This window comes from Muscardinus avellanarius, assembly GCF_963383645.1.
Source record: "Muscardinus avellanarius genome assembly, chromosome: 3".
Classification (NCBI taxonomy): domain Eukaryota; kingdom Metazoa; phylum Chordata; class Mammalia; order Rodentia; family Gliridae; genus Muscardinus; species Muscardinus avellanarius.
Genome location: NC_137788.1, coordinates 139,673,920 through 139,694,455, shown reverse-complemented (window position 1 = coordinate 139,694,455; position 20,536 = coordinate 139,673,920). Strand labels below are relative to the sequence as shown.

Genomic DNA, 20,536 nt, shown 5'->3' with positions numbered 1-20,536 from the left:
GTGTATTTTACACACAGTATCTCATTTAATCTTCTCAATTGCCCCATGACAAAAGGATGATATACAAAGGAGGAAAGCGAGGGTCAGAAAGGCAACGTTCCAAGCCCAGGTCCACTGGCACGTGGCAGAGCTGGGATTTAAGCTGGGGCCTGTCTGGCTCAGAGCTGTTTATCCTTAAGCGTGTACATTATATGGGACATGGGTATGCTGGTTAGTTGTCAGCCCAGGCCCTTCCCCAACCTGACCTGCCAACACCCACTCATTTCTCACACAGACCAGTCGTAAGAAAAGGACAGAATATCCTAAAAGGTTGTTTTCCTTTATTTTCTAGCACCCCCAGTCTCACAGCAGGGACTGTGAGAAATCTGAGAGTCCTGCCACCTCACAGATGTCCGACTCCGTGCCACCGGGGCACCCCACCAAAGAATGGAGGCTCCCAAGGCCTGGCCGGGGGCTGCCACGCCGGTGATCTTCAGGTAAAAGCCATTCCTGGGCAAGAGGCAGAACGGAGCTCTCCCGGTCACTAGGACCTCCTCCCGGGTGACAAGGACAGCAGGACGTCTCACCCCTCCAGCTTGCTGTCCGCATCTCAGGAGGAGAGGGGAGGGCTGCAGAAAGGAGGCATCTCCTGGTGGAAAGTAGTTGGGACCTGGGCCTTCAGTCCAGTGTCACCTGGAGCAGGTCGGACTTCTCAGCAGATGCAGGAGTCTTCACCATATTTTGCTGAGAGGTCCTTCTTCGCCAGCTCAGCCTGAAGACACAGAGTGCAGCGGTACATCCATGACAGGAATCCAGGTTCAGCTCTGCTGGACGCCACCGTGCTGGGAGAGGACTTCTTTCACTTTATCCACGATGGTCTCCACCTCAGCCATGGCCCCCAGACCTGGGAGAAAGTTCTGTGCTTTGGACAAGGGTGGACCAAACAGGCCAACAGCCCCTGCAGCCCCTGCCTGCTGCACCCCACCCACCGCCCAAGGCTCAGAAGGCCAGGTCTGTCCTACCCTAGCCCAACACAGCCCCGGGAATCGCTCCGAGAGGCATGCTTGGCAGTGTGTGAGCTGCAGGCTAGGGCCACACCAAGCACCTTACACGTGCATCTCACGCCTCCTAACGATGCTGAGAGAGGGAATTAGGATTCTCTTTTTCTAGAGAATAATTTTGACCAAGGTTGTGTCAGGCCAGACGTGAATCCATAAGCGACCCCGAAGCTGAGCCTGGCCACAGCCAGGACGCACACCTTGATCTCCACACACCAGCTTCTTGGCCACACAGGGAATCTCCACGTAGCCGAAGGCCTTCAGCTGGCCCACCTGCTGCGCGGTGAGAGGGTGCTCCCACATGGCCGTGTTCATGGCGGGGCAAAAGAGCAGGGGCTTGCTGCGGTCCCAGGCCCGGATGACACAGGTCTGTGAAGACAGGGGGGCTGCTCTGCCTGCCACCCCTCCCCGCCCTTCCTTCCCAACCCTCCACTGTCCTCCTGGCCACAGCCAGCAATATGGGCTTGGGATGACTGGGCGCCGCCGGTGCTGCACACTGCCGCACGTCCCTGGGCATGAGGGCTCCTGGACCCTCACCACCTCTCCTCAGGCGAGTGTTCAGCCACCACCAGCAGACCTCCTCCTGCATGCGGTCTCCCTGAGGCCAAGCCACAGCCTGCTCCATGGGGCTGGGCCTCTCGGGTGGAAGCAGCCCTGGGGAGCAGGAAGTGAGCTTTCAGGTTCACCCGAACGCTAGGAACCAGCCTGCTCATAAGGAGGCCTACCCAGCGCCAGCTCTACTTCCAGGCCAATTAAACCTTGACAGTGAAAACATCCAACGCAGGATGAACGTCTCAGGATGGCTGTCTCAGGATTCCTCACCGTGACCCTGCGAGGGAAGCACTGTCCCCTTTCACAGACGGGCAAGGCACTGCTCTCTGGGGGAGAAACACGACTCGACACAAGCGTCACCCTGTGCCACGTCCCATCTCACTGGGCAGCCTTACCACCTCCCGAAGCAGCACCATCCGACCCCGCCACCGACCAGAGCAGCTGGAAAAGGACCCAACCAGCTCACAGAGTCCTCAAGGCTGGGGGCCTTGTGTCCTACAGGCCTGAGACCAGATCCTACTGCTCTACTTCACTAGCTGTGAGAACCAGGGCAAGTTATTAATGTCAGGGCCTCCGCTTCGTCTCTGCAAAAGGGCCCCTCACTGGGTGGCTGTGCGGATGGAGGAAGCGAGTACTTTCAGAGCTGTTAGCACCGTACCTGGCCCAAGCACAGGCTGCAGAACAGTGGCTCCTGTTATGGCTCTAGGCACAGACTCCCTGGGCCAGGGTCTGTCCCAGGGGAAATAAGCCCCCCTCCCCATGCTCTGATTGCACCAGGCACCTCCACCCAGCTGCAAGCCCACAGGGAACAGTGGCTAGAACACTCCTCCCCAGAAATGAAGCCCATCTGGAGGGGGGAGCTCACAGAGAACAATGCCACGCACGGGCCAGCGCCTGCCCTCTCCTGGGACAGCAGACAGCCTCGGGATCTGGCTGCTTGCGTCAGCCCAGACACTAGCACGGGTTTCCCACCACGTCCTCTCAATGTGCAACTGGGCTATGACTGCAGTTTCAGTCACACTTCCTCTTGGCCCCATGCCACCTGCTGCTTCTGCAGAAGTCCCACAGATACCTAGAAGAGCCCTTGACTGCTCTGTGTGGGGGTGGGGCTGGGCCAGGGCTTCTAGGCACCCCCAAAGTAAAGTACATGAACCCGAGCAGAAACCCAGCGCCTACCTCCTCTCGGAGCTCAGTGCTTCCTGGACAAACCACAATGCCTCCAAGTTTGCCAGCAGCAGGAGAGAGGAGAGAGGGCACCAGTTCCCATGGCCACTTTTGTTCAGCACCGCGGGCTCTAGCCCTGGGAATCCACTTGGGCAGGGGGAAGGTTGGATCCCAGTCAGAAGGCAAGTGCCCAGCCTGGCCAGTGGCCTAGGGAATAATCCCACTTTCTGGATCTGATTGCCTGTTTGGTGCAAGCAAGGGGTCAGGGCCTGAGTGGGCAGAGGGCAGACAAAAATGGACATCTCCAGGCTGAGGGTCTGGAGGCCAGGGGTGTAGGCTCACATCTAGCATGTTGCTCTCACGGCACTAGAAAAGAAGAGCTCAGAGGAAGAGAAGACCTGAGAGGAAGCTCCACTTCCTTTCAGCAAGGACAGCTTCCGAGAAAGGACATGACCAGACACCAAGGATGCTGACTGTTCAAACTCTGAAGAGGCCTTGATGATGCCGCTCTCAGCTCTGCCCCGCCTGCTCCCACCGCAGCATCAGGGTGCATCCTGCTCACCCTGTGCTCCCAGTCAGGGCATGCTTACGTCACCAGCATGGTCCCCGAGGAGTACCCTAAGCTCCCACTGACAAGCAGATGAGGTTTGTAACCTCATATCTGAGCCCCCCAAATCCTGACCCAGCTTGAGATTTCACCTTCTGCACCATATTAAACTCTAAAAAATCTCCTGGCTCTTTACAAAAGTAAAATGACTCTCTACTGTATATGTGCAGTGTTTATTGAATGCCTACCACATGCCCAGCCCCAAGCAGGGCAGTCATCCACTGCCAAAGGACTGATAGGTCATTTAAGTCCAGACCACTCACTAGGGGACAGTCTTCTCCCACCCGCACAGGCGACCAAAAAGCTTCTTCTTCCAGACTGAGTCCTCCCTGTGTCCTTAGTATGGCCATGGGCAGTGAAAACTCAATAAATGAGGGAAGGGGCAACCAGGGAGAGGGAGGAGAAAAATCACACCCAGATCCCCAGCATGACCACGGAAACAAGGCAGAACCTCTTTAAGGGTGACAGCTCCCTGGAGGTCTCCTGGGCCCAAGTCAGTCCCTGCTTCGTAGAGCAGGACTCTCCTTTCTCTCCACCAGCCATCGGCAGTCACCTCTTCCCTGCTTCTCTCCTCTCTTCCTCTCTGTGCTTTCTCTAGTATAGAGGGGATCTGAGTCTCAGCCTTGGGGCTGAAGCTAGAGATGAGTGTGTAAGAGGGATCTGTGAGGAACCCTTATCTGACTATCTACAAGTATACCCGGATCCTGGGGAAGACAGAGCTGCCGGGGGGTGAAGCAGCAGGGACATCGATGCAGAGCACATCCAGGCGGCCCATGAGGAGGGAGAGGGCCGGGGGTGGGCACCCGGCTAAGCACCAAGATGCAGGTAAAAGGTGGACACTCCTGAGCCGCACCTGCGAGTCCAGCTGACCCACCAGGCCAGGCCTCCTGCCCACTTGCCAGAGAGTAGTGGGCCCAGGGGACCGTGGTCTCCCAAGCAACCCTGGCTCCCACAGTACTAGATTTCCTAGTATAAGGAAGTCTGCAATTCGGCAAGCTGGGAGTGAGGCCCAGGGAGGGATGCAGCAGCAGGGAGTCACTCACAAGCAGGTTGTCACAGATGCCACTGGCCACCTTCCCCAGAGTGTTGGCATCCAGAGGAGCCACCAGCATGAGGTCTGCCCATCTCCGCAGGTCAATGTGGAGAACCGGGTCAGAGCGGCGCTTCCACATCTGGCAGAGGGAGGATGGGGGGGGGGGTCACCAAGCCCGTCATTCTCGGTGTGTGTATGTGGGAGGGGGACCAGAGCAGGCCAGGTACAGGCCAGGGACCCGAGGGAGACCACCTGACCTCCCTGCCCAGTCCACCAGGGCTCCTCCTGCAGCACGGCTGGCAAGCACTGGCCGAGGAGCCAGCGGCCTGACAGAAACCAGGCCTGAGGAAACAAGCGCTCTTTGTATCTCTGAGCTATTCCCTTTATGGTTTGGTTTTCAAGAGAACTGACATCTGGCAGGGAGCTCCTGGCCTGCCTGCGTGAGGCGGATACTGGGACTGTCCGAGCCAGTGGAAGGACTCTGGGCGGTGAGAGACGGCGGGGGTGGGGTGGGGAGGACAAGCCAGCCAAAAATGTTCAGGACTGAGAATGTTTAAAAGCGCCTGGCAGGGCATCCCTGTGAGGCCCACACTCGGCGCCGGGTGACGCAGGCAGTGCCCGCCCTCCGCAGGGGCAAAGGCAGAGCCTGGGGGGCGTGGGAAGTCAGGCGCTGTCCTGACGCTGGGAGCCCGTGGACCAGGGTGGTGGGAACAGAGCTGCTCTGTGGTTTCATCCGTCCAGATAAGCACAAGGACTCAGATAAGCACTCAGCCTCAGGCACAGAGCCAAAGCTGTGCTCTGCTCTGCCGAGGGTGGGAAGGAGGGAGGGGGAGGACCGCAGACCTCTGGCAGGCCAGCAGCTGGACAGATGTTTTCCTCATCGCCTCTGCCCAGATGGCCCTGACCGACCGAGCCCAGCCTGTCTGCTCTGGCTGTCAGGCCCCAGGCCGCAGGGAGGACAGTTCTGTCCCGCTGGTGGAAATGTAACGCAGCCCGGCCCCAGGGGCCCAGCACTGACCTCCCATTCATCAGCGTCACTGTAGAGGGTGACGGGGAGATCCTGGGGGCTGTAGAAATGTTTGGCTCTCTCAGTTGTGACCACCATGACTTCCAGCTGTCACCAAGAAAAAGTGGAGGGAGGGGGAGAGAGAGGGAGAAACTGTTACCAGAGCCTCGAGCCTGGAGGCTACGGGCCAGGGCAGGCAGCCGCTCCTGCAGCCTGGCTGGAGAGGGCTTCCCTCTTCAGCAGGGAGCCCCAAGTTTGCAGTTACTTCTGCTGTCACCCAAAGGTCAGGTCCTGCCAGGTGGAGGCAGGTTCCCTTCCCTTTGAGGGGCTGCTGAGGAATGAGTCGCCAGTTGCCCCATGTGTATAAAGTGGCAGGCTCTTCCTAAGGCAGCAGCAGCCAGGGGACAGGAAGGGAGCTCGAGGCAACTGGGCTGCCAGGCCACCGCAGGCAGGAGGGGCCACCTGGCCTGAGTTCTGTGGCGCACAGCAGCCCTGCCCCCTGCAGGTCAAGGTGCATCCAGCCCCGGGGAAGGCAGTCTACTTCTAGGAACAAGGCCTCTTAAGTTCAGGCTGCAGACAGGCTCTTGGAAAACCAAGTCTGTGTATTCTACACTCGTAGAGGAGAATGAGTTTCCCTTCATAGGCCCCATCCATTGAACGCTAGTGCTACCAACGTGGTGGCATGCTCCTGTAATCCCAGTACTTGGGAGGAGGATCACAGGTCCAAAGCCAGCGGAGCAACTTAGCGAGGCTCTTGGTAACCTAGTAGAACCTATTTCCAAATAAGAAAAAAAATGGGGCCAGGGGTATAGCTTGGAGGTAGGATGCCTCTCGGTTCAATCCTCAGCACCAAAACAAACAAACAACAGCTTTGACAACTTAGTGAGGCCTCAGCAACTAAGTGAGACTTTGTTTAAAAATAAAGAATGGAGCCAGTTGTAGTGGCTCATACTTGTATCCTAGCACTTGGGAGGCTGAGACAGGAAGATTGTGGTTTGCAGACAGCCTCAAAGACTTAGTGAGGCCCTTTGCAACTGTAAGACCCTGTTTCAAAATAAAGAATAAAAAATAGGGCTGAGGGTACAGCTTGTAGGTAGAATACCCCTGGGTTCCATCTCTAGTACCACAAAAAAATAAAGAATAAAGCTGGGCACAGTGGTGCACATCTGCAATCGCAGTACTTGGGAGGAGAAGACAGGAGGACTGCTGGTTCAAAGCCAGCCTCAGCAACTTAGTGAGGCTCTTAGCAATTTAGAGAAATTCTATTTCCAAATAAAAAATAAAATAGGGCTGGGGGTATAGCTCAAAGATAGAAGTCCCTGGATTCCATCCCCAGTACCACAAAAAAGAAAGAAAGAAAGAAAGAAAGAAAGAAAGAGAGAGAGAGAGAGAGAGAGAGAAAGAAAGAAAGAAAGAAAGAAAGAAAGAAAGAAAGAAAGAAAGAAAGATTGATTGAGGTGGAGATGTGGGCATGGTGGTGCACACTTGTAACCCCAGTATTTGGGAGGTTTGAGTCAGGAGGATCACATGTTCAAGGTCAGCCTCAGCAACTTAGCGAGATTCTTAGCAATCTAGTGAGATCTTATTTCAAAATAAAAAATTAAGAGGTCTGGGGATGTAGTTCAGAGGTAGAATGCCCCTGTACTACAAAAAAAAAAAAAAAAGCCGGGCGTGGTGGCGCACGCTTGTAATCCCCGCACTTGGGAGGCAGAGACAGGAGGATCGCGCAGGTTTGAAGCCAGCCAAGCGCTCTGGCTTAGGAGACCCTGTTTCCAAATAAAAATGTAAAAATGGGTCTGGGAGTGTAGCCCGGAGGTAGAAGGGCTTCCAGGAACCCCAGTACCACCAAAAAAAAAAAAAACACTGGGCTGGGGTGTAGAATGCCCCTGGGTTCCATCCCTAGTACGGAAGGAAGGAAAGAAGGAAAGAAGGAAGGAAGGAAGGAAGGAAGGAAGGAAGGAAGGAAGGAAGGAAGGAAGGGCTTTTGATCTTAATGGAACAGCTGTGAGAACCAGTGCATACACTCACTGTGAAGAGCCCAAGATGGGCTGTCCATCGTTTGTCCAACAAGATGTCAGCCTAACTAGCTGGCAAAGTAACAGAAGGGCCCAAAGGAAGTGTCTGGGAAGGGAAGGGTACAGGAAAACACACTTTAGGGGAACTCTGAGTCAGGAGAGGACATTTATTCTTGAGGACAGAGTCGAGGGTGGCATGGACGCATTGGCAACAACCCAGGGCAGCGGGCAAGGGCAGCAGTGTGTAGACAGGGCCAGTCTGCAGACACGCCACATGTCCTGCAGCAGGTGACAGACATTTTTCAGCTAACATAAAAACTAGGAGATTTCAAATATGAAATTCAACTTCCTGGCTTCTCATGACAGACTGAAAGCTCTGGTGCTACTAGATCCACATTCCTCCTTAAAAGGACTTGGTGGCACTGGGTCGGGCTGGCCTCTCTGGATGGACATGCCATCTGCCACCCCTCCTGTCTCCCTGAGGCCCCGTCGGCAGGGCCTCAGTTGTTTCCTGCCTGTTGCATAGGGCAGGGGATAGACTGTCCTTTCCTTCTTCTCTTTCTTCCCTCCTTCCCTTCCTTCTTGTACTAGGGATTGAACTCAGGGACATTCTACCTCTGAGTTACGCCCCTAGCACTTTTTTTCTTTTGAAACAGGGTCTCACTAGGTTGTTGAGAGTCTCAGTAGGTTGCTGAGGCCGGTCTCAAACCTGCAATCTTCTTGTCTCAGCCTCCCAAGTACTAGGATTACAGGTGTCTGCCACCATGCCTGGCTTATTCTTTCTTTCTTTATTTTTGTGGTACTGAGGGTAGAACTCAGGGGTTTTTCCACCTCTGGGCTATACTCCCACCCAGACCTATTTTATATTTATTTGGAAAAAGGCTCTCACTAAGTTGCTAAAAGCCTCACTACGTAGCTAAGGCTGGCTTTGAACCTGTGTGATCCTACTGTCTCAGCCTCCCAAGCACTGGGATTACAAGTGTGTGCCACCACGCCTGGCTAATTCTTTATTTTGAAACAGGGTCTTATGAAGTTCTGAGACTGGCCTGGAACCTGCGATCCTCCCGTCTCAGCCTCCCAAGTACTAAGATTACAGGTAAGAGACACCATGCCCAGCATGGTGGATGTGGTCTACACAGCACCTGAGAGCAAAGTCAGAGAGCATGGGGCAGACCTGTCACAGCAGCAGGCTGAGGAAAAACTGCAAAAGTTCTGGGGCTCCTGGCTCTACTGACTCGTCTGCTCTCCACTCACTTCCTGTAAGGGCTTTGCCCAGCCTCTGTCATCCATCCTCCCAGGTCCACGTCTTCACCCAGAGAGTACTAGGAAGAGTATGTGATGGTCGCGCCCATCCTCTGCCCCCTCCCCGGCCTCGGCTTGCAGTGATGGGGACCCCATCACCTGGCCCCAGACAGGCCCAGGCTAGTTCTTCCAGTTTTAGAGGGATGCCACTGATATTACTCATCAGCCCCACAGGCTTCGTTCTTTCCTCTCCACTCACCCAGCCAAGAGGTTCTGGGAGCCAAGGGCTGGGTCCTAGGTTAGTATACATAGAAAAAAAAAAAAAAAAAGCATGTTGTATTACCTTCTGGGATACTAAACAGTTCAAACTATTCACTCATTCACCCTGACCTTTACCCAGCAAATGCCAAGGAGTCCTGGAGGGCAGAAATGCCTTGCGGCAGCACTCTCATGGCTTCTCTTACACCTTGTAGGGTCTGGCAGAGCCAAGACTGGACATTAATTAAAACAGTCTCCCTTATACCAGGGCGCACACGCAAACACACACAGCCCCCCATACACTAACGAAATCCTGAAAGTCAGCTCCGTGCTTGCTGCCCTGCAGAGACCCCTGAGAACAGTTTTCTGTTTTATCTTGGGGGGCTGGTTTTAGGGTTTTTTTCTTTTGTGCTGGGGATTGAACCCAGGGGCATTCTACTCCAAGCAAACTTCAGCCCTTTTTTAATTTTTTAAGCAGGGTCAAGCTGGGTGCAGTGGTGTACACCTGTAATCCAAGTAATTGGGAGACTGAGACAGAAGGATCGCAGGTTGGAGGTCACCCTCAGCAATTTAGTGAGGCTTTCAGAACTTAGTGAGACCCTGTTTCCAAACAAAAAATAAAATGGGCCAGACATGGTGGCGCACGCTTGTAATGCCAGTACTTGGGAGGCTGAGACAGGAGGATCCGGGTTTACAGACAGCCTCAGCTTCAGGGAGGCCCTCTGCAACTCAGTGAAACTCTTGTTTCAAAGTAAAGAATAAAAAACTGAGCTGGGGGTGTAGTTCAGAGGTAGAATGCCCCTGGGTTCAATCCCCAGCACCACAAAACAAAACAAACAGGTTCTCACTAAGCTGCTGGGAGTTTTGCTAAGTTCCTAAGGCTAGCTTCAAACTTGCCATCATCCTATCCCAGCTCCCCATAGGACTGGGATTACAGGTATGCACCACCTGCCTGGCTCAGTGTTTATATCATATATATGTATATATGATATATATATGTATATATATGTATGTATATATATATATATATATATATATATATTTTTTTTTTTTTTTTGGTGGTACTGGGGTTCCTGGAAGCCCTTCTACTCCGGGCTACACTCCCAGACCTATTTTTACATTTTTTAATTTTGGAAACAGGGTCTCCTAAGCCAGTGCGCACAGCTGGCTTTGAACCTGCACGATCCTCCTGTCTCTGCCTCCCAAGCGCGGGGATTACAAGCGTGCGCCACCACGCCCCGCCTATATCTAATATTTTTGAATCTGAACTTCTTTGTGTGGTGTGACTGAGGCCTGGCCCTATTACATAAACTGTGTGCATTTGCCCAGCATTTACAGAGATGTCTTCCTGAAACCAATGGACAGGTCTGGTTTCCTTTTCTCTGCTGAAGAGACAAGAATCCCAATCTGAGTAGAGCCCAGTGGTACACGCCTATAATTCTAGCAACTCAGGAGGCTGAGGCAGGCTGGGCTGCAAGTTTGGGGCCAGCCCGGGTAACTTAGTGAGATCCTATCTCAAAATAAAAAATGAAAATGTCTGGGAACATAGCTCAATAAAAAGCATCCTTGGGTTCAGTCCCCAATCCCCCACCCCCCACTGCCGCCACATGCTCATGCTTTTAATCCTAGTGCTTGGGATCCTGAAACAGGAGGATCACAGGTTCAAGGCCAGCCTCAGCAATTGGCAAGACCCTGTTTCCAAATTAAAAAATAAAATAGGTCTAAAACACACACACACACACACACACACACACACACACACACACACACAAAGTAAAAGTTGAGGCTAGGGATGTATCCTAGCAGTAGAGTACTTTGCCTAGCATACATGAGACCCTGGATTCAATTCCAAGCAACATCAAGGAAAAAAAAAAGTAAATATCATTCTTAGCTGAAGACTAAACAAAAACAAGCAGTGGGCTGGGTATGGTTCCACATGCCTGTAATTTTAGTACTTGGGAGACTAAGACAGGTGGATCGCAGGTTCAAAGACAACCTTAGTAACTTAGCGAGGCCCTCTGCAACTTAGTAAGACCTTATTTCAAAATTTAAAAATAAGAAGCTGGGTGTGGGGGTGGTGCACGCTTGTAATCCCAATACTTAGGAGGCTAAGACAGGCAGATCACCAGTTTGCAGCCAGCCATAGCAACTTATAAAGCCCTCTGCAACTTAGTAAGACCCTGTTTCAAATAAAGACTAAAATAAAGCTGGGGGTATAGCTCAGAGGTAGAATACCCCTGAGTTCAATCCCCAGCACTGCAATAAATAAATAAATGAATAAATAAATAAATAAATAAATAAATAAATAAAATAGGGCTGGGAGTATAGTTCAGAGGTAGAATGCCTCTGGGTTCAATCCTCAGTACAAGAAACAAATAAATTAATTAATTAAAATAAAATCAAGCCGGACATGGTGGCATATGCCTCTAATCTTTAGTACTTGAAAGGCTGAGACAGAAGGATCACAGGTTTAAAGTCAGCCTCAGCAATTTAATGAGACCCTGTTTCTTTTTCTTTCTCTTTCTTTCTTTCTTTCTTTCTTCTTTATTTTATTTTTTTTTTTTTATTTTTGGTGGTACTGGGGTTCCTGGAAACCCTTCTACCTCTGGGCTACACTCCCAGACCTATTTTATATAATTTGGAAACAGGGTCTCTTAAGCCAGCGTGGCTGGCTTTGAACCTGTGCGATCCTCCTGTCTCCGCCTCCCAAGCATGGGGATTACAAGCGTGCGCCACCACGCCCAGCTTATTTTTAATTTTGAAACAGGGTCTCATGCTGGGCATGGTGGCGCACGCTTGTAATCCCAGCATTCGGGAGGCTGAGACCAGAGGATCACGGTTCTTGGACAGCCTCAGCTACTTAGTGATGCCCTTTGCAACTAAGTGAGACCCTGTCTCAAAATAAAGAATAAAAAATTGGGCGGGGGGTATAGTTTGGAGGTCAAATGCTCCTGGGTTCCATCCCCAAACCTGCAAAATAAATAAATAAATAAATGAAATAAAATAGGTCTAGGGGTATAGCTCAGAAGTAGAATACCAGTTGGTTCAATCTCTAGTACTATACACAAAATAAATTAATAAATATATAAACAAACTAACTGGTCTGGGGGTATATGTTGGTAGCAGAATTCTCCTGGTTTTAATTCCCAACACCATAAAAAAATAAAAAGCAATGAAAGGCCTGCTGATTTCAGTCCTCTCCTGAGGCCTGTCCCCCACCAGCACTGACAGCCTCACCCCATTATTCTGAACCACTGCCTAGGAGCCCATTGAGAGGCGACGCTGTAAGCACACCATAGCTCTTTATAGTTGGACATTTTGTTCCCAGTTTTGTTTTGAAGTTATTATCAAGGTTTTTATGAAATCCTTGTACATACGGTGAACTTTGTAAATACACCCCACAGGGCTTAATCCTGTGAGTAAATTAAAGAATACAGACATTCTAAATTTCTCTCTATATTGCCAAATGGTCCTCCAGAAAAGTGGCATTTACTTCAAACTACATATGAGCGAAGCCCTCTTCCCCTCACCCCTGGGAGCCCTGGACGTCCTGAGGACTTTCTAGAAAGGTATTCTCCTCTAAGCCCACAGTGGGCCAACTTCCTCAGTGGGAACTGTTCTCACTCCGGGAGCCCCCTGGCGCTCAGCTCCCCTGACAGCGTCTTGAAGAGCTGCCGTCGCGCCTGGGCTGAGTGGCTGGGGTGTAATGCAGACACGACTGCTGCCCATGACATGAAAACTGCGAAGCTTCCGGCCACAGTACCTTCCCTTCGGCTACCTTGGGTCCTCCATCCTTCTGCCCTCAGAGACAATATCTCCCAATCCCAGGGTCAGAAGAGGACCTGGCCATGGATCATTTGAGTACCCGCCTCCCCTTCACCGCTGAGAAAAAAGAAAATGGAAGTCAAAAAGAACCGACTTGTCCACAGTCTGAGCATCAGAAACCCTCTATTCTCAGGGCCCCTCTGGAGGCAGGGCTGCCCCTCCCTGCTGCCCCTGCCCCTCACCTAAGGGCTCAAAGACTTCGCTGCTGTCGCGAGGCCGGCATCGGAGCCTGCCGTGAGGCAAGGCCAGTACTGGGGCCTCCGAGGCCAGGATAAGAGCCTGCCAAGGGGTTAGGCCGGTGCTGGGGCCAGCGAGGCCGGCATCGGAGCCTGCCTTGAGGCATGACCAGTGCTGGGGCCTCCGAGGCCGGGATCGGAGCCTGCTGAGGGGTTAGGTCGCTGCTGGGGCCAGCGAGGCCGGCATCGGAGCCTGCCGTGAGGCAAGGCCGGTACTGGGGCCTCCGAGGCCAGGACAAGAGCCTGCCGAGGGGTTAGGCCGGTGCTGGGGCCAGCGAGGCCGGCATCGGAGCCTGCCGTGAGGCAAGGCCGGTACTGGGGCCTCCGAGGCCAGGATAAGAGCTTGCCGAGGGGTTAGGCCGGTGCTGGGGCCAACGAGGCCGGCAGCGGAGCCTGCCGTGAGGCATGACCAGTGCTGGGGCCTCCGAGGCCGGGATCGGAGCATGCCGAGGGGTTAGGCCGGTGCTGGGGCCAGCGAGGCCGGCATCGGAGCCTGCCGTGAGGCAAGGCCGGTACTGGGGCCTCCGAGGCCAGGATAAGAGCCTGCCAAGGGGTTAGGCCGGTGCTGGGGCCAGCGAGGCCGGCATCGGAGCCTGCCTTGAGGCAAGGCCGGTACTGGGGCCTCTGAGGCCGGGATCGGAGCCTGCCGAGGGGTTAGGCCGCTGCTGGGGCCAGTGAGGCCGGCATCGGAGCCTGCCTTGAGGCAAGGCCGGTACTGGGGCCTTGAGGCCAGGATAAGAGCCTGCCGAGGGGTTAGGCCGGTGCTGGGGCCAGCGAGGCCGGCATCGGAGCCTGCCGTGAGGCAAGGCCGGTACTGGGGCCTCCGAGGCCAGGATAAGAGCTTGCCGAGAGGTTAGGCCGGTGCTGGGGCCAACGAGGCCGGCAGCGGAGCTTGCCATGAGGCATGACCAGTCCTGGGGCCTCCGAGGCCGGGATCGGAGCATGCCGAGGGGTTAGGCCGGTGCTGGGGCCAGCGAGGCCGGCATCGGAGCCTGCCGTGAGGCAAGGCCGGTACTGGGGCCTCCGAGGCCAGGATAAGAGCCTGCCAAGGGGCTAGGCCGGTGCTGGGGCCAGCGAGGCCGGCATCGGAGCCTGCCTTGAGGCATGACCAGTGCTGGGGCCTCCGAGGCCGGGATCGGAGCCTGCCGAGGGGTTAGGCCGCTGCTGGGGCCAGCGAGGCCGGCATCGGAGCCTGCCGTGAGGCAAGGCCGGTACTGGGGCCTCCGAGGCCAGGATAAGAGCCTGCCGAGGGGTTAGCCGGTGCTGGGGCCAGCGAGGCCGGCATCGGAGCCTGCCGTGAGGCAAGGCCGGTACTGGGGCCTCTGAGGCCAGGATAAGAGCCTGTCAAGGGGTTAGGCCGGTGCTGGGGCCAGTGAGGCCGGCATCGGAGCCTGCCGTGAGGCATTACCAGTGTTGGGGCCTCCGAGGCCGGGATTGGAATCCTGCCAAGGGGTTAGACCGGTGCAGGGGCCAATGGCCAGCATCGGAGCCTGGCGTGAGGCAAGTTCACTCCTGCGGCCTCCAAGGTCGGGACCAAAGCCAGCTTAGGGATTTGACCGGTTCAGGGGCCAGCGAGACCAGAACTGGGTCCTCCCATGAGGCAAGGTCGCTGCGTGAGCCAGCGAGGTCTGGATCAGTCCACTGAGTAGCCAGGCCACTACTGGGACCATCAAGAGTGGGATTGGTACTTGCAACGCAGCATGCACAGAGAAATATCGCAGAAAATATAAATCAGACGCTTCTCTTAATCAGCAATAACTAGGAGGAAAAGGGCAACAGGAAGAGGTTGAGCTATAGAAAGGGCCCTATAGTGAAGCAACTAATGTGATCAATCAGAGGGTATGTAATACTGGAGGACGGAGCCTCTTTAAAATGCAGGAGGTACATAAACAAATGTATCAAAGTAAATCACCAAAGAAGTGTGGGATGGAGGGAGGGGGAGGGAATGGGACGGGGGCTGGAGGAGGGCTAATTGGATGATGTGTGCTTGTATATCCTCTCAAGTCTTGTACTCCAATGTGATTGATATATGACTACAATGCACCAATTTAAAAAATAAATTAATTAAAAAAAAAAAAAAAAAAAAAGACTTCGCTGCTGTCAGCGCCTCTCCCCAGCTGCTGCAAAGGAGAGGGGGTCTTGTGTAACTCCACCCCTCGTTGTCAGCCCTCAGTCGCCCTGGTCTGCGACCTCTAGGACTGCGGCTCCCCCTGGACGCCTCACACTGTGGGGCTCAAAATAAAGAATTAAAAATAGGGCTGGGGGTGTAGCTCAGAGGTAGATTGCCCCTGAGTTAAATCCTCAGTACTACAAGAAAGGTGAGGAGAGAGAGAGAGAGAGAGAGAGAAGAGAAGAGAAGAGAAGAGAAGAGAAGAGAAGAGAGAGAAAAGAGAGAAAAGCAAAGCAAAGCAAAGCAAAGCAAAGCAAGGCAAGGCAGGTAATCCTGGTGTGGCAGCACATGTCTATAATCCCAGTAGTTGGGAGGATGAGACAAGAGGATCCACAGGTTCAAGGACAGCTTCAGCAACTTAGCAAGATCCTGTTTCAAATTAAAATAAAAAATTAATGGGCTGGGGGTACAGTTCAGAGGAAGAAGGCCCCAGGGTTCAATCCCCAGTACCCAAAAATAAAAATAAAATAAGGAAGGCAGCTCTAAGGGGCAGAGTAAGGAGTCCTCCCTCCCTCCAGCTGCCTCGCTCAGGCTGAGCCTCACCCAGCCTGAGAGGTAGAGCCAGGGCTAGTCCAGATATGGCTGTCCTCCCAGGGGGCCGAGCTAACAGGCCCTGGGGGGGGGTAGCTGCCCTGCCCCCAAGCAACCCTTCCGTCACACCCCTGCGAGTGCTGGCTGCATGGGACTGGAGGGAGTGGCGGGCGGCTATTTCCCTTAGTTCTGAGGCTGCCCATCTGTTTCCTGGGATAGACTCCCTGCCCCCACCCACACTGTCCGGAAACTCACTTGCTCTGGGCTATGAGAAAAGGAACTGCATGCAAGACTCCCTCCCTCCCCTGGGGTGGTGGCGGTCCAGTTGCTGCATCCCCTTCCGGGCATCCCGCCCTCAAGCCTCTAGCTGGCCACAGGAGGGGCGGCCTGTCCCCAGCAGCACTACTCCCGAACCTCAGTGCCCGGTCTCAAAGCAGCCACTAGCACTCCTCCCTCCCTCCTCTGGCCTGGCTGGCATCCCTGGCTGGTAGTTTCATGCCTGATGCGGGGGGTGGGGTGGGGAGTGGGGGGTGGGGGGGGTGACTTTCTGGTAAAAGTTCTGAAAAGCAAAAAAAAAAAGAAAAAAAAGAAGTGAAACAAGCCTTTCCAGCCAGTGCTGGACGGCCCCATGTGACCATCTGTAAGGGAGCATCGCCCTCTGCTGGGCATGCCAGGCACAGCTGCCTGGGCCACCCTACATAAGTGCTGAGCAGACACAAATAAGGAAAAGGCCCTAGCAATATTTTTTTTTTTGGGGGCGGGGGTTGTATGTAGTACTAAGATTAAACCCAGGGGCGCCGGGCGTGGTGACACACGCTTGTAATTCCCCGCTCTTGGGAGGCTGAGACAGGAGGATCGCACGGGGTTCGAAGCCAGCCTCAGCTACTTAGGCTTTCAGCAACTTAGTGAGACCCTGTTTCCAAATAAAGTATAAAAAAGGTCTGGGAGTATAGCCTGGAGGTAGAAAGCCTCTGGGTTCCACCCCCAGAACCACCCAAAAAAAAAAAAAAAGAAAAAAAAAAAAAGAAACCCAGGGACATTCTACCTCTGAGCTACAACCCTAGCCTTATTTTATTTTTTATTTTGAAACAGGGTCTAAGTTGCAGAGAGCCTTGCTAAATTGCTGGATCTGACCCCAAACCTACCATCCTCCTGTCTCAGTTCTCCAGTACTGGGATTACAAGTGTGCACCATCATGCCCAGCTAACCCCAGCAACACAACACCTCCCAACCCTAAGATGAATGGTGTTCAAGGCAACCTCTGGTTCCATGTCAATTGAGTATTAAGGGGACAGGAAGGGAAGGCTTTTTTCTGTACTCGGGATTAAAGCCAGAGGCATTCTACCTCCAAGCTACACCTTCGTATTTTTTATTTTGAGACAGGGTATTGCTAAGTTGCTAAGGGTTTTGCTAAGTTGCTGATGATGTCCTCGAACTTGCAATCCTCCTGTCTCAGCCATCCATGTACTGGGATTCCGGTATGGGTCACCACACCCAGCTCAGGGAAGGTGTTTTTTGTTTTTTTGTTTTGTTTTGTGGTACTGGGGATGGAACCCAGAAGCATTCTACCTCTGAGCTACACCCTCAGTCCTATTTTATTCTTTATTTTGAAACAGGGTGTCACTAAGTTGTACAGGGCCTCATTAAGTAGCTGAGGCTGACTGTGAACCTGTATCCTCCTGTCTCAGCCTTCCACAACCAGCTCAGGGAAGGTATTTAAGTGGAGGTTTGCATGTAATTAAGCAGAGTGGGTGGTACAGCTTGGCAGTTCACTGTGATGAACTAAGGTCATCACAGTGGAGGGGGGCAGCAGGAGGTGAGACAGACCCACAATGGAGTCGGGAGGGCAGACTAGGCAGTGGGGCTATCACTTTCAGACCTCACGTTGTTTAAGGCTTTGAATCTCTGCCCCAGAGCCCCAATATATAAAACCAATCAAAGTTGAAGTGGCCAGGGCAAGAACAGAGGGCCAGAGTTCCCGACCTCAATACACAGTAGTAGCTCTTGGGACATATCTGAACCAGTTTGAAACCAGAACTGTAGGCAACATGGAATCCCTGAGGTTTCAGTGCATTTGACTAACAGGAAATCCTGGTGTCTAATAAGAAGGGAGAACAGAGCTGCGGTGTTGAGGATGGAGTAAAAGTAGAGGCCAAGGGACAAGGGAGCCTGAGACCCCACTGCACTTCTCCAGCACTCCTCCAGACAGCCTCCCCAACAGGGCCTCCTGGACTCCAGGGGCAGGATATGGGGATCCTGACGCTGTGTTCACAGTGTCCTTTCCCCGTCGCTCCTCAGGCTTGCTCCGGAGCATCTAGTCTAATCTAGCTCCTGTGTCTCCTGTATGCCCCACACAGAGAGGACCTCCAAAACACTATGATTAGGAAAAAGAAGAGCCAGGCATGGTGAAGCATGCCTGTAATCCCAGCACTGGGAGGCTGAGCCAAGCAGGATCATAGGTTCAAGAACAGCCTCAGCAACTTAGTGAGACCCTGCTGCAAAGTAAAAAATATAATAGGGCTGGGACTGTAGCTCAGAGGTAGAATGTCCTTAGGTTCAATCTCTAGTACCATTAAAAAAAAAAAAAGAAAAGAAAAGAAAAGAAAAAAGAAGCCAAGCTAGGCTCAGTGCCACACATCTATAATCCCACTACTTGGAAGGCTAAGATAGGAGGATCTAAGCAAATTAGCTCTCAGCAACTTAGCAAGACCTTGTTTTCAAATAAAAAATAAAAATACAGAGCTGGAGCTGGGCGTGGTGGCACACCCTTGTAATCCCAGCATTCAGGAGGCTGAGACCGGAGGATCGCGGTTCACGGACAGCCTCAGCTACTCAGTGAGGCTCTCCACAACTTAGTGAAACCCGGATTGATTGATTGATTGATTGATTGATTGAATGAATGATTTACATGGTACTGGGGATGGAACCCAGGGGCCTTCTACCTCTGGGCTACACTTCCAGACCTATTTTTCTACTTTTTATTTGGAAACAGGGTCTCTTAAGCCAGCGAGGCTGGCTTCGAACCTGCACGATCCTCCTGTTTCAGCCTCCCAAGCCCAGGGTGAAACCCTATTTTAAAATAAAGAATAAGCCGGGCGTGTTGGTGCACGCTTGTAATCCCCGTGCTTGGGAGGTGGAGACAGGAGGATCGTGCAGGTTCAAAGCCAGCCTCGCTGGCTTAAGAGACCCTGTTTCCAAATAAAAAATAGAAAAATAGGTCTGGGAGTGTAGCCAGGAGGTAAAAGGGTTCCATCCCCAGTACCACCAAAAAAAATTTTTTAATTTAAAAATTTTAAAAAAGAATAAAAATAGGGTAAAGTGTGTGTAGCTCAGGAGGTCAAATACCCCTGAGTTCCATCCCCAAACCTGCAAAAAAAAAAAAAAAAAAAATACAGAACCGGGCGTGGTGGTGCACACTTGTAATCCCAGCATTTGGAAGGCTGAGACAGGAAGATATGGGTTCGCAGACAGGCTCAGCTACTTAGTGAGGCCCTTTGCAACTCAGTGAGACCATATTTCAAAATAAAGTATAAGAAACAGGGGCTAGGGGTGTAGCTTGGAGGTAGAATGCCCCTGAGTTCCATCCCCAGTACCGTAAATAAATAAATAAATAATTTTTAAAAACACAACTGGGAGTATAGCTCATAGGTAGAATGCCCTGGGTTCAACCTCCAGCACCACACACATACAAAAAAAAAAGAAAGGAAGGAAGAAAGGGCAGTACTTGGAAGGCTGAGATAGAGGAGCTCAGGTTTGAGACCCCTGGTATCAAAAAGAAAAGAAAGGCCGAGCATTCGAGAGACTGAGACTGGAGGAGTGCGGTTCACGGACAGCCTCGGCTACTTAGTGAGGCCCTCTGCAACTTAGTGAGACCCTATCTCAAAATAAAGAATAAAAAATAAGGCAGGGGTGTAGCTCGGAGGTCGAATGCTCCTGGGTTCTATCCCCAAACCCAAAGAAAAGAAAAGAAAAGAAAAGAAAGGAAAGGAAAAGAAAAGAAAAGAGCGAGTGAGAAACCCACACACACTGCAGAGAAGCAGGCTGCTCCAGACACGAGGACTCCTTGCTAGAGCCTGCCATGCTAGCCTAGAGAGGATACTCACCCCAGGGACGTCCGAAAGCCTCGACACTAGAAGAGGCAACTTCAGGGCAGCAACACTTCCAGTGACACCCACTAGAACTCGAAATCTTCTCTCTGCCGAGGATGTGACAGCTGGATGTGGGACTCCTGGTTCCATGGGGGCTCTGTTGGCTCCAAGTTCTGGAAGCCTGCCAAGCCGGGACTTCACAGAGCTCTGTCAGGGTTTTAAACAGAACAAAGACACCCCCTTCATTCACACATTCAACCAAAAGGCTTAGAGAGCACATCATGTTAGACCCCAGGCCAGATGCCGGGGATGCTGAGGGGGTCAGCAGGCCCGGCTCCTGGGAGTATTATGGGATAAGAAAGACCCTTCCGTACAGGGGGGATTCACAGCCTACAGCGCAAGGTGTCAGGAGCTGTGAAGAAGGCTGGACCTGCTGTGGCTGTCCAGTGAGTGTTTCAGAGACAAGATGACATTCAGGTTGAGTCTAGAAGGAAGATGCTTTTCCCAGAGAAAGAGCATTTCACAAAGGGGAAGAGACTTGAAAGAGGGCTGCAGGGCTGGGTCTGGGGAGCTGAGCAGTGAGGCTGAGCGCAGGGTATGGGAAGGAAAGGAGGGAAGGTGCAGAATCAGGTAATGCTAGAAAGGCAAGAGCAGTGACAGTGAGGGTGTTTGTTGTTTGCTCTGGCACTAGGGAGTGAGCCCAGGGGCATCTACCCCTGAGCCCCAGCCCCCAGCCCTTCTTATTTTGTTCTGTTATTTGGTACTCAGAATC

The 20,536-nt window shown here is 52.7% G+C and overlaps 1 protein-coding gene across 4 annotated transcripts; it reads right to left on the bottom strand.

Annotated features, from left to right (window-relative positions):
• Window positions 1–797: 797 nt before the first annotated feature.
• Window positions 798–19,946, bottom strand: PPCDC (phosphopantothenoylcysteine decarboxylase; the record flags this gene model as incomplete). Of its 4 annotated transcripts, XM_080692657.1 has the most annotated exons (5): window positions 19,780–19,946; window positions 5,412–5,507; window positions 4,404–4,532; window positions 1,238–1,406; window positions 798–883 (listed from the first exon to the last, which is right to left on the bottom strand). In XM_080692657.1, exons 1-5 carry the CDS (start codon window positions 19,912–19,914, stop codon window positions 798–800), a joined length of 615 nt encoding a protein of 204 aa, XP_080548783.1. In that variant the 5' UTR covers window positions 19,915–19,946. The 4 variants fall into 4 exon arrangements, with proteins under 4 accessions (XP_080548783.1, XP_080548785.1, XP_080548784.1 ...); XM_080692659.1 differs by lacking the exon at window positions 4,404–4,532; XM_080692658.1 differs by lacking the exon at window positions 5,412–5,507.
• Between the last annotated feature and the right edge of the window lie 590 nt (window positions 19,947–20,536).